General features: G+C 37.3%; 1 protein-coding gene and 1 long non-coding RNA gene across 2 annotated transcripts; one reads left to right on the top strand and one right to left on the bottom strand.

Moving 5' to 3' along the window:
- Window positions 1-546: 546 nt before the first annotated feature.
- LOC149460341 (uncharacterized) lies at window positions 547-12,060 on the bottom strand. Its single transcript, XM_089679855.1, has 6 exons — window positions 11,922-12,060; window positions 9,546-9,569; window positions 7,413-8,978; window positions 5,166-5,228; window positions 3,898-3,974; window positions 547-3,778 (listed from the first exon to the last, which is right to left on the bottom strand). Exons 1-6 carry the CDS (start codon window positions 11,989-11,991, stop codon window positions 3,563-3,565), a joined length of 2,016 nt encoding a protein of 671 aa, XP_089535981.1. The 5' UTR covers window positions 11,992-12,060; the 3' UTR covers window positions 547-3,562.
- LOC149460342 (uncharacterized) lies at window positions 1,380-4,106 on the top strand. Its single transcript, XR_016313096.1, has 2 exons — window positions 1,380-1,734; window positions 3,688-4,106. It is a non-coding gene; the product is annotated as an uncharacterized LOC149460342 (long non-coding RNA).
- Window positions 12,061-12,404: the final 344 nt, after the last annotated feature.

Raw genomic sequence — 12,404 nt, forward strand, 5'->3', positions numbered from 1 at the left:
GATTATCACTGCAGCTGATTGGCTGCATGCTGATGATGAAAATATTTCCAACAGTCCTGTTCCACATAAGTTGAGTGTTAGATTAACTTCTGTTGAACAGGAACAGACCTACTGTAGATGGATCAAAATGAATCTGGTCTGTGCAGAACCAATCAAATTTCAATCCATCTATGACCAGCTTAAGGTGCTTTTACAATTATTCAGAATTCATTGACAGGTTCATTTGAGATACAGTTGACCTCTTCTGACCTGCTTTGAGTGGGTTTCTGCATTCTTCAAGACCTGCATTGGAATGTAAAATCCATCTGAAGCAAACAAAAGTCCATTGATACAGGTCTTTAAGCTGGTCCACTTTTCATCTGCATTCTGCCTTTAGGTTTTACATATAGGAGATGGGTGAAGAAACTTGTACAATATCCTTACAACAAACATACCAAAACTAATATTTTCAATTTAATTTGCCAGCCAGAAGTACTTTTTGAACCTAATCAAAAGTTTCCTTTGAGAAATCCCTTTAAATGTGCGAATCAAGAAGACACTTCGAACTAATTGCAAAATTCTATATGTTTAATAATAATAATAACACAAATAAAATATTAAATGTAAACATCATGCATTATTATAGGTAATAGGTGAGTTGGTTATATTTACAGTACATGACTTATCTAGGTTTATTCTTCTACTGTTGCTTCAAGCACTTCCAGGTTCCATTCTACAGATGGTTCTGCCAGTAGTAGTTTTAGTATGCAGAGAGGTCTATGGAAAATCTTCTACATATAGACAGAGGTACAGTAGAATCCAAAAATACATGCAGGTGCAAAGTGTAGGACTTTATCAAATGTGAACCAATGTTGTTTAACCATTACCACCTAAGAATCAATTTACAACCCCCCATACAAAACTTCTGAGTGGGGCTTTCCTCAGTTGGCTTTTTTTTTTTAAGTAACATGGTTTAGTTAAAAGACGAACACAGCATCAGTAACTTTATTGTCTGGATGAATTTCATACCTTCTGTAGGTTCTTTTTTAATTAAAAAAAGTGTTATTCTCCTTCAGCTGAGCTCTTCAATTAACATTAATTCTACAGGAACCATCATCTGACTTTTTTTAAGAGACCCAGTCAAGTTTGGAAAATTGGAATATATATTTAAATATTCAGCCCTTAATAGTCACGTTTTCCTAGGTTTACCTATTTAGTTTTGTCTGAGGTTCATTATTCATTATTCAGGACTTAGGGGTAAGAGGTTATCTGAATCCTGGCATCTCAAGCCTTGTCAACTTACTGACCTTGCACATTGAGGTTGTTTTACTAAAGAACTGATAGAACTTTGCACAGTTAATGAGTGTAAATACTTACAGGGCACTTTTACTCCCTTCCTGCCCAGGCCAATTTTCAGCTTTCAGCGCTGTTACAATTTGAATGACAATTGCACAGTCATGCAACACTGTACCCATATGAAATTGTTAAAAAAAAATTCACACAAATAGAGCTTTCTTTTGTGGCCTTTAATTGCCACTGGGTTTTTTTTATTTTTGCACTATAAACGAAAAAAAAAACAGCAAAAACATTGGGAAAAAAAAGTTTTTCTTTGTTTCTATTGTAACATTTTACGAACAGGCACATTTTCTCCTTTAGTGATGTGCGTTGATGAGGCTGCACTGATAGCCAGCACTGAGGGGCAGAGCAGAGTTTCACCCAGGACCTCACAACCAGAGTCCCTATGGGATGCAAAAGGCAAGTATCTGTCCTACATTTTAAGGAGTTAATATTTAAGTTCCATAATACTGCTTGTTTCAAAGGTTGTGGAGCATTATACAAAAAAAAAATCATAAATAATTGGTACCCTGTCTATAGCTATATATAAAATATGCACAAAAGAAGTAAAAAGCAAGTAAACAAAAATGCTGAACATAAACAGTGCAATAAGCCAATTGTAATTTAAAAATAAAAATATATCATATAGAACCAGAACATCTTTTAATACAGTGATCAAAGTACCAACAGTGCATGCCTGTAGAGGTTTAGCTATCTATTGCTTTATTCCTAAAGGGAAGGTCTAGAGTATTTTCATTTAACACATTTTTGATTGTCATTGCAATTTTTAACTTTAAGTGGTTTTTGATATCGCACTCAAATGTTTGCAAGTTTATTTGCCAAATTTTTGGTTGTTATTGTAATTATTTTTACATGTAGAATATTTAGATTTGCAACTATATGCAGGATAAAATAGTCATAGCATCCACTTTACCTCCCTGCTTATCGACCATTGAGAAAATCCCTGCTTAACAACTGTTGAGAACAGGGGCGGACAGACAACTCATGGGGCCCCTGGGCAATAGGGGATCATGGGGCCCCTGTGTCCTTGCCCAAACTCAAAAAAGCCTATGAAAAAGGTACCAGGGGCATCTCATAGGGCCCCCTACTGACCCCGGGCCCTCGGGCGGTGCCAGAGTTTCCAAATGGTCAGTCCGCCCCTGGTTGAGAAAATATATCAGCCACACAAGGAGTGCATTGTTTTAAATTGCATAAGGAGATACACTAAAGTATAACTGTTACGTAGCACTGCAAAGTAGAAAGCAGAGCTAAAGTATGTAATGAGCTGCTCACATCTAGCTGATTACTATATAAAAAAATTTAACAGTAAAGTACAGAGGTTTTACTGCATCATTTTTTTTCTTTAAAGTGTGTGTAAAGGCAAAAGTTTTTTGTTGTTGTTTTTTTAGTGGGAAAGAGTTAGACCCTCTGTTGCGTTTTTATTGCCACCCTTGTCCCTGCTGGAAAGATTGACCCCTCTGCTTGTCCTGTTGACCATTGTCTCTGAAACAGGAAGTAAGAGGAAATTCTACATTTTATAGTTGTCATGTTAGCAAGAGGGAAGACTAAATCTTCCAATGGGCACAACAATTCTGGAGACAATTGAGCAAGATGGAAATTCCCTTCATTTTGGGGAGATATCCCCTCACTTCCTAATGAATCTCTGAGACAGGACGTGAATAGAAATCTTCAAAGAAAAAAATAACCTGACAAGGCTTTAGTCTTTTCTTACTGCAAAAAAAAAAAAGTTTTAAAAAAGTTTGTTTTTAGAGCTGCAAAATATGTATAGCACCAGAAAGTTGATGTGCAATGTGGTGATGTAAGCACTGGGGTTGCATAAGTTAAAACAATGATTCTAAGTTTGAAGGTAGAGAGAACTGCTCAATTAACTATTGGCTGTTGTCTAATGGATTGGTATATCCACAAACACTACCTGCTGTATGTTTTCCTGTAGGTACAAGAATATTTTACCATTGCGACATCTATCAGTCTTTGATCTATACACATGTGCTTTATAGAGACTGCCTCCACCACTCCACAATGTCCCAAGGATCTAATGTATTGCCCGCAATACAAATAAGAAAGGGCCCGTAGCAGCCAAAAAAGTTTTTTTGTTCAAATTCGGCCAGGAAAAAGGATAATACCTGATTGGGCTTTTCTCTTTGCACCAGCCTTTTTAAAGCAGTTCAAACTAAGTTTTAAAATGCAAATGTAAGGATATTAATATCATCAATCCAATTTTTGGAGACTAGCTGTAATTTACATACAGCTCATTGTTGGAAAGCCTATGTGTATGATATGATGCCTTTGAAATTGTCATCCTTTTTTCATGTTCTTTTAATTCAATTCCTTTCTCTGTATCTGTGGCTACAGAATGTCTTGGTGAATGAATCCAACCGTAATGGGTTTGGTAGTTGGGAAACCCAACAGCTGCATGAGTAGATGAACGACAGCAGGCCAGTATCTACAAGAAAAGAAAAATCAGTTACAAAACAATGTATGTGAAAGAATTGTGCTTTAGTAAAATTATATTACTGAGTTAGATGTGTCTGATAGTGTCCATTGAAATGTTTGTCTACTTACCCCAAATATGATACCAGCAATCAAAATGATGCCAAGGATGGATGCCAATGCAATCAGAATTATTGCCCAGTATGGTACTGCAAAGAAAAATAAATTATCATATTTTAAAGTATGTAGTAATATTTAGAAAAAAAAATCATATGATACAGAAGGGCAGAAGCTTTAAAGCTGAACCTCATGCAAGAAAATAAACCCACTTTCGAAATTTATATATGGCATTTGTTTTTTGTACTCTGTATGTGATCCACAAACACCTGTCAGAATGCATTACCACTAAACACTAATACCCCCTCCCCCTACCCCCAGGGAAAAATTAAGGCAGACTATGGGGCAGGTAAGACCACCGCATTGGCCTTTTTATCCCTTTAAATGACATTGATAATAATTACAATAGTCAGAGAGAAGCCAACCCATTTGCATTGTTGGAACTGTCATGGCCCCATCAGGCATGAAGTAATAGGTAGGTACACAGCTTTGACCAAGGTCAACTGTGCTATTTTTGCTGCAGGAGAAAAAAATGTTGTAACTGGGTATTCTGAACATCCACTGGGCCCCAGCATGCTGCCTAAGTTGACTTGTGGATGATCTGGCTCTGCCCACTCCCTGGCCTGAGGATTGGACAATGAAGGAGCAGCAGCACACCAATTTCGTTGTCCTACTTATTCTGCTCGCTACCATTTTAGTATGTTTTCTATGAACATATGCACTTACAGCAAAAACTAATTGTCTTCTACTGCTTCCCCTCCCTATTCAATTGCTGTTGCATAGATTATGAAGAAAACCGATTTCAAGAAATGTTTAGTACTTTTACAGTAAAAACATTAAAATACATTTAATAACTTTCTGTTGAGAAACTCTAATGGACTTGTTCAAGATCTTGCTGTATATTATTGTTATATATCAGTTTTTGACTAATCTCTGTTGGTTGGATCAGAAGTTACCCTATCGACCCACCATTTGTAAAGTTCATCATGTGCAAGAAAGATATCTGCGTTGTCTCCTTAGTTCAGATTTCCAGATTCCTGGTTCATCTGCGTACTTATTGGTCAAATGTTATAATGCTGATTATCTGCCCAATGTGAAAGTTGAGTCAGGAAGTAGCGTTCCCTCTTGTCTGGCTGCTCAATTGTCCATAATGTGGGAATTACAAAACTTGCTAAACAGGTTTACACATTTTTGAACAGGGAAATGGTTTATATACATGTATTTCAACTATGTATTTAGATGCATGTCTAGCATTCCCCTACTATACTAAAAAAAATACCTACGTGCTGAGTTATTAGAAGTTGTTTGGGAATAGATTGTGGTACTTTGAGTTGATATCAATCCACCTGATACGGTTAAAAAGACAAAATAAGTATTATTTACAGAACAATTAATATAGCGCTCATAGTATTCAATTAAAAAACAGTTACAAATATGCATATATTTTAATATAGGTATTACCCTTAGCCTAGTGCTTGGGTGTGATATCGGAATGTTAATTGCTGCAGACAATAAGGCAGCTAGTCTATCTCTGCATATTCAATTAGGTGGGACTTTACTTATGTTTATGAATAGGGAAACACTCCTTGAGCTTCATTCGGGGACTCATCTTGCTTAAACTTTGCCCACAAAAAAACAAAAAAAAATACATAGCGATTCATTGGGAAGATCAGTGTAGTGTTGTTTCTCCACCGCCAGCTCACTAAACCCCTTATGCAGTTGATAGCAGTGATTATGTGATCTATATACTATATTGCCAAAAGTATTGGGCCAGCCCTCCAAATCATTGGATTCAGGTGTTCCAAGCACCTCCATGGCCACAGGTATATAAAATCAAGTACCTAGGCATGCAAACTGCTTCTACAAACACTTGTGAAAGAATGGGTCACTCTTAGGAGCTCAGTGAATTCAAGCATGGTATGTGATAAGTTGCCACCTGGGCAATAAGTCCATCTGTGACATTTCCATGCTATTAAATATTCCACGGTCAACTGTTAGTGGTATTATAACAAAGTGAAAGCAACTGAGAACAACAGCAACTCAGCCACGAAGTGATAGGCCACGTAAAATGACAGAGTGGAATCAGCACATGCTGAAGCACAACGTGTGCAGATGTCACCAACTGTCTGCAGAGTCAATAGCTAAAGACCTCCAAACTTCATGTGGCCTTCAAATTAGCATAACACTCTATAGCAGTGGAGACGTATTCTCTGGAGTGACAAATCTGGCTACTCTGTCTGGCAGTCTGATGGACATGTCTGGGTTTGGCAGTTGCCAGGAGAACGGTACTTGCCTGACTGCATTCTGCCAAGTATAAAGTTTGGTGGAGGGGGGGATTATGGTGTGGAGTTGTTTTTCAGTGGTTGGACTTGGCCTCTTAGTTCCAGTGAAGGGAACTCTTAAGGCATCAGCATACCAAGACATTTTGGACAATTTCATGCTTCCAACTTTGTTGGAACAGTTTGGGGATGGCCCCTTCCTGTTTCAACATGACTGCACAACAGTGCACAAAGCATAAAGACAAGGATGAGCGAGTTTGGGGTAGAAGAATATAAATATATATATATATGTATATATACACTATATTGCCAAAAGTATTGCGATGCCTGCCTTTACAAGCACATGAACTTTAATGGCATCCCAGTCTTAATCCGCAGGGTTCAATATTGAGTTGGCACACCCTTTGCTACTATGACAGCTTCAACTCTTTCTGGGAAGGCTTTCCACAAGGTTTAGGAGTGTGTCTATGAGAATGTTTGACCATTCTTCCAGAAGCGCATTTATGAGGTCAGGCACTGATGTCAGACGAGAAAGCCTGGCTCATAGTCTCTGCTTAATTCATCCCAATGGTGTTCTATCTGATTGAGGTCAGGACTCAGCGCAGGCCAGTCAAGTACCTCATCCCCAAACTCATCCATGTCTTTATGGACCTTGCTTTGTACAGTCATGTTGGAACAGGAAGGGGCCATCCCCAAACTGTTCCCACAAAATTGGGATCATGAAATTCTACAAAATGTCTTGGTACAAAATGTCTTATTGTGCTGCTTCTCCTTTCACTTTCCAGTAACAAGCTGGGGTGGATCCAGGACAACCTGAGCTCATGGGAAGTGGATTTTACTAATGATGCTGGCCATCAGACTGGGATGTCTAGTGGAAAAAGTACTGCTATAGCTGCCCTTCCCACTGAGTACGGGCATACCCTGTTGATGCTTTGAGCTTCTTTAGGATACCTGTTATTTTCTTTGCTATTTTGGGTGGTCACCACGATTGTCAGATGATCATTTATGTATATTGCAATGTACAGTGTATGTTACTCTTTATTGCCTTAATATATTGGAGACTGCTGTTCCTAAATAAAGAATTTGCAAAAAAAAGTACTTGGTGGGAAATCTCTGAATTGAAGGTGAATATTGCAGCAAAAGCTGTTTTTGTTATTGTATATTTTAAGGAGCTATGCATTTTTGTTTTGTTATTTTTGGCTGGAGTACAACTTTAATAAAATGCGCAATAATATTTAGAAATATATTTACCAGTGACTATTGCAGAGGGACTTGCAGAAACAAATGTTGTGTTACTACCAGCAGATCCAGAAACAGATTGTGTTGCAGCAGAAGTATTATTGTTTATGCCTGGAACATTACTAACAGTGACCTGGGTACTTGTTACTGTATCACTAGAAACAATAGTCCCTGTTGCCGTGCTGCTGATGGTGGTCCCATTGGAAGATGGTCCTGAAGTGGTAATTGTAGAGTTAGGAGTGGCAAATGATGTACTGGCTGTTGTAACAGTATCAGTGGATCCTGATATAGTGGTAGAATTTAAAAGTGTCCCAGTGGCTGAGAATATTGTAGTTGCAGTGGAAGAATCAATGGGTCCAGTAACTGTTGTTCCAAGAGAAGTAGACGTATTGCTGTTGGTCCCTGGTCCAAGAGGTGCAACTATAGAAGAAGTGCTGATTGTGCTTCCAGTCAATGTTGGCACAGTGGATCCTGTGTTTGAAACCACTGTTGTAGCATTTGCTGAACTTGTAACTGTTTCACTCACAGTTGATCCTGTTGTAGTGGAAGTTGATCCTGTGTCTGAAACCACTGGTGTACTAGCTGTAGAGTTAGTTGGCGTTTGTGGTACTGTAGATGATATTGAAGTACTATTTTCAATACTGGTGGCATTTGTAGCACCTATTGGGACAGTGGATCCTGGAATAGATCCTGTTATAGTGGAAGTTATTAAAGTAGTTGAACCTGCTGTAAGAGATGTTACAGTACTATTGGGTGCTGACATGCTAACTGTTGTTTGAAGAGTAGATGTTGGTGTACTAGAAGTGGAACCACTAGTGGTTGTTTCATTGACAGACGATCCTGCTGTAGTTGAAGTTGTGAATGCAATAGATCCAGATGTAGTAGATGTTGATAAAGTTGCACTTCCAATAGAAGTAGTGGGTGTGGTAGTGGATGTAAGTATTGTTGTAGCTGTTGAACTAGTTGGTGTACTGTTTGTGGATTCTACTGTGGTGGAAGTTGTTGGAGTAGTAGAGTCCACTGTGGTGGCAGTTGTTGGAGTATTGGAGCCCATTGTGGTAGATGTTGTTGAAGATGTGTTTCCAGTAGTAGTTGTGGGTGTTGTAGCAGATGTAAGTACTATTGTTGTAGCTGTTGAACTAGTTGGTGTACTGTTTGTGGATCCTACTGTGGTGGAAGTTGTGGAAGTAGTAGAGTCTGTTGAGGTGGTAGTTGTTGGAGTAGTAGAGCCCATTGTGGTAGATGTTGTTGAAAGTGGATTTCCAGTGGAAGTAGTGGGTGTTGTAGCAGATGTAGCTGTTGAACTAGATGCTTCACTTTTTGTGGACCCTACTGTGGTATGGGTTGTTGGAGTAGTAGGGCCTGTTAAGGTGGTAGTTGTTGAAGTAGTAACACCGGTAGTGATTGATGTTGTTATAGTTGTACTTCCAGTAGTAGCAGAAGGTGTTGTAGTTGCTGAGGAAATAGTAGATGAAAGCAGTGTTGTTGCAGTTGAACTAAGTGTTGTTTGACTGGAAATAGGTCCAGTAGTAGATGTGAAAGCAGTATTTGCTTGGCTAACTAGAGAACTGGTGTTTACTGGAAAAAAAATAAAAAAAAATTTGATAAAGACATTATACTTTTAAAATATTAATAATTAATAACAGAACTGTTTCTGGTGGTCCCTGTGGGAGATGGTCCTGTTATTATAAAAGTGCTATAAAAATGCTGGTATTGGTAAAACCTGCAAAGTTTACTAAGGAACAATAATATATTTATGGGTCACCATCAACCAGTGTAGACACTACAAGGCCTCGTGTTATGGGTAATTTATTTTTCTTTATTGTTCCACAGAGTTACAACTAATGACCTGTTTTTATATGGTTGAAACAGGATCATTTGCCCAGTGCTTATTTAGATCATTTTTCCTATAGATCAATCACAAGCTGAAGTTTTAACTTTTTCAGGGACCATATACCTATCAGATCCTAAATACAGTTCTGCTAATGCATAAATAACTGATGGAAATAGAGTGGATAACCAGACAGATGTGAATATAAGGTACGGCTGAGAGCCTTCCAAAATATGTCACAGAATGAATTTATGTTAATGTGAAAAAGAGTGATTTGAAGCAAAAGAATGATTTGAGAAATTCTCATACTGTACCTCCTGCTGTGCTTGTTTGGGCACCTACAGGAAAAAAAAGACAATCAGTGAATAGGAAATTGTTCACCATTCCCAGGTGATTAATCATTCCCTGTAATTTAAAACACATACATCAGGAAGATTCACCTGTAGTAAATATTTAGTAAATGACACATTCACAGCTTTATAAATATCCCCCCTATCCCCCTATGTAATTAAGGGCTCTTTCACATGGGCATTCCATATGTCCATTTTTCATCTGTCCATTTACGGTTGGAAAACGGACACCCATGTATTTCTATGGACTATTGGATGTAAGCAGATGAATATCTGTTTACATCCGTTAATGTCCGCATCCGTTATCATCCGTTTTTTTGGAACAGAAGAAAACCCTATTTTTCTTCCATAAAAAAAGAAACAGAACAGACAAAAAATGGATGTAAATTTTTGCATTGGTAAAGGATGTAAAAAAAACGGATGTAAACTGATGAAAAATGGATGTGAACTGATTCGGTTTTTCTTGGAAAAAACGTGACTGAACTGATGAAGAAAATGGAACGCCCATGTGAAAGGAAACTTAATCTCATTTTAATTTTAAAAAAAATTAAACAAGCAATAATTATTAGGGATTGTATAAATAAACAGTATTCTTAAAAATAATATCAGTCGTATCAATTGAATTTTTTTTTTTTAATTCTAAGATAGCAAACTAAACATTTACTATATTATAGATATTCTGTAGTGCTTCTGTTGTTATGAAGAGAGAAAAAAAAAGCAAAAATAAAGTGATATGGCAGTAGGAATAAAATAGATTATTTTGCAAAAGAAGTTTAAAAAGATTTCCGTTCATTAAAGATTGAAATAATAATAGGGTGTTCTTTTTTTCCTAACTATTAAAGCAATCTATTGCTTGTCAAACAGGTTTCTGGTGGAGACTACAAGAGAACATTTAACACACATTATGCAGACATAGCCCACTGATGTCATTTTAATCAAACACGCCTAGAAATGCCATTCATACCTATCTGGCATGCATGAAGACAAAAAGTGGCTGGAAAAAGGATGCAGAAGATCAGCAGAAAACACACAGTGCTTTAGCAAAATAAATGTGATTCAGTTAGGGTTTGCATATACGTTAAATATTGGGATTATGTTGTTTTGACCCTTTAATTCAGTACTGGAAGTGAGGCGTGGCACTCGTATATGTCAAATGGAAAAGTTACTTTAAAATAACTATTAAAATACTAGCTACAAATACCTGCTTATTGAAATTGCGTTCTTATTTCCTTTTACCTGTCTTTTAAAATAAACAAACTTTTTTTGTACCTATATTTTTTCTACATCTATTATGGTAAAAATCTATATTTTTTATTAATATAATATTGCATACTAATATTTTTATTCTCTTTTTTAGCCCAGAGGTCAATGAGTCAGAACAGTGACCCCCTCCCTCTTACCCCCTCCACTCTCTGTACAGAGTTTCAGTGGGGGGCACTCTGCCTGTTGTTGCTTTTTGTTAACAGGGCCCCCTACTCACCTCTGAGCACTGTTCTTTGGATCAACCCCCTACCCACCTAACAGTATCACCCCATTTAGAGAATACAGAACAAAGTATCATTTTGTCATCATTTGTATTGAATGTGTTTATGATAACTAGAAAAGCAGCAAAATAGATTCCCCCAGATGCCAGCAACAATAGATGCCCCCAGAAACAATAGACCCCCCCAACAAAATACTCCCATCAACAATAAAATCCACCCCAGCAACAATAGATCACCCAGCAGCCAGCATCAATAGACCCCCTCCCAGCAGGTAGCAAATATAGACTCACCCTTCTATAGTAGATCCCTCCCAGCAACAATTGACCCCCACAGAAAGAGCCGCCCCTCCCCCCCAAATGACAATAGATACCCCAGAAACCAGCATCAATAGACCCTGCAGCACACCCCAGTGTCCCTTGCCATTACATACATTCAGTGCTACCCCACGTTCCTGCTGAAAAAAGCCCTGTTTAGTATTAACTAGTTCATAACATATAGTGCTCTGAGAATTCTTTGGCATGTATTAAAAAAGAAAAAAAAAAAGTAATAATTATATATATATATATATATATATATATATATATATATATTACAGTAGTTTCATCATCAAATGGACAAGCAACTAGAACTACCCTCTTCAGGGTTGTAACAATTTTTAAGACATATGTAATATAAGAAAACATGTATTTAATATAACAGATTATTTTCTTATATGCTTTCTTTCTTATGAGAACAAAAACAACATATAAGATAAAGTTCAAGTAATTATTGAAGTGATTATTTATTATACTTAAATACCTAAATGCTGTTTGATTTTTTTTCTATAATATTTTTGCAGTTTATTCTGTTGACTTACCTACAGTGCTGATCAACACGGCTATAACAAATAAACTTCTAGTCAAAAGACAAAGATTCATGGTCCCCATGGTGTTTCCCAAAATTTTCTTCAATATTTAAATGATTAGATATCCACAAGCAATAGCCACAGTGCAAAGGAAGATAAGGATAATATGAGCAGTAAATGCAGAGGGGTTTTATGCTCAGGTGTGACACATGATTTAGGTCATAACACACCCTTATGCTACTTTTAACCAATGTACTGCCCTCTGGCTATTTATTCAATAGCCATAAGTAGCTTAACAATCACAGTAGTGGTACCTATGATGCATCAAATAAATATGTGATTTTTCACAAATAAGTATGTGGACTTGGCCTGAAACATGACGAAGTTTAGAGGGAGATGGCTCAGGTGTTCTTGACAAGAAATTTGAGGTGTGTCTGCTGCTAAAAAAAGTTCACTGAGATACAGGGGCAGAGAAAATAAAACAACAACTGACAA

The sequence above is a fragment of the Staurois parvus genome, unplaced genomic scaffold (genome assembly GCF_062004578.1).
Source record: "Staurois parvus isolate SC_StPar_1 unplaced genomic scaffold, SC_StPar_1.0 ptg000232l, whole genome shotgun sequence".
In the NCBI taxonomy this organism is placed as follows: domain Eukaryota; kingdom Metazoa; phylum Chordata; class Amphibia; order Anura; family Ranidae; genus Staurois; species Staurois parvus.

Coding starts and splice junctions, on each gene's coding strand:
- LOC149460341 (XM_089679855.1), bottom strand. CDS start 11,991: ATGGGGACCATGAATCTTTGTCTTTTGACTAGAAGTTTATTTGTTATA. Junction 5,229..7,412: donor TCCCTCTGCAATAGTCACTG/GTAAATATATTT, acceptor TAACCGTATCAG/GTGGATTGATATCAACTCAA. Junction 3,975..5,165: donor AACTTCTAATAACTCAGCAC/GTAGGTATTTTT, acceptor TTTTCTTTGCAG/TACCATACTGGGCAATAATT.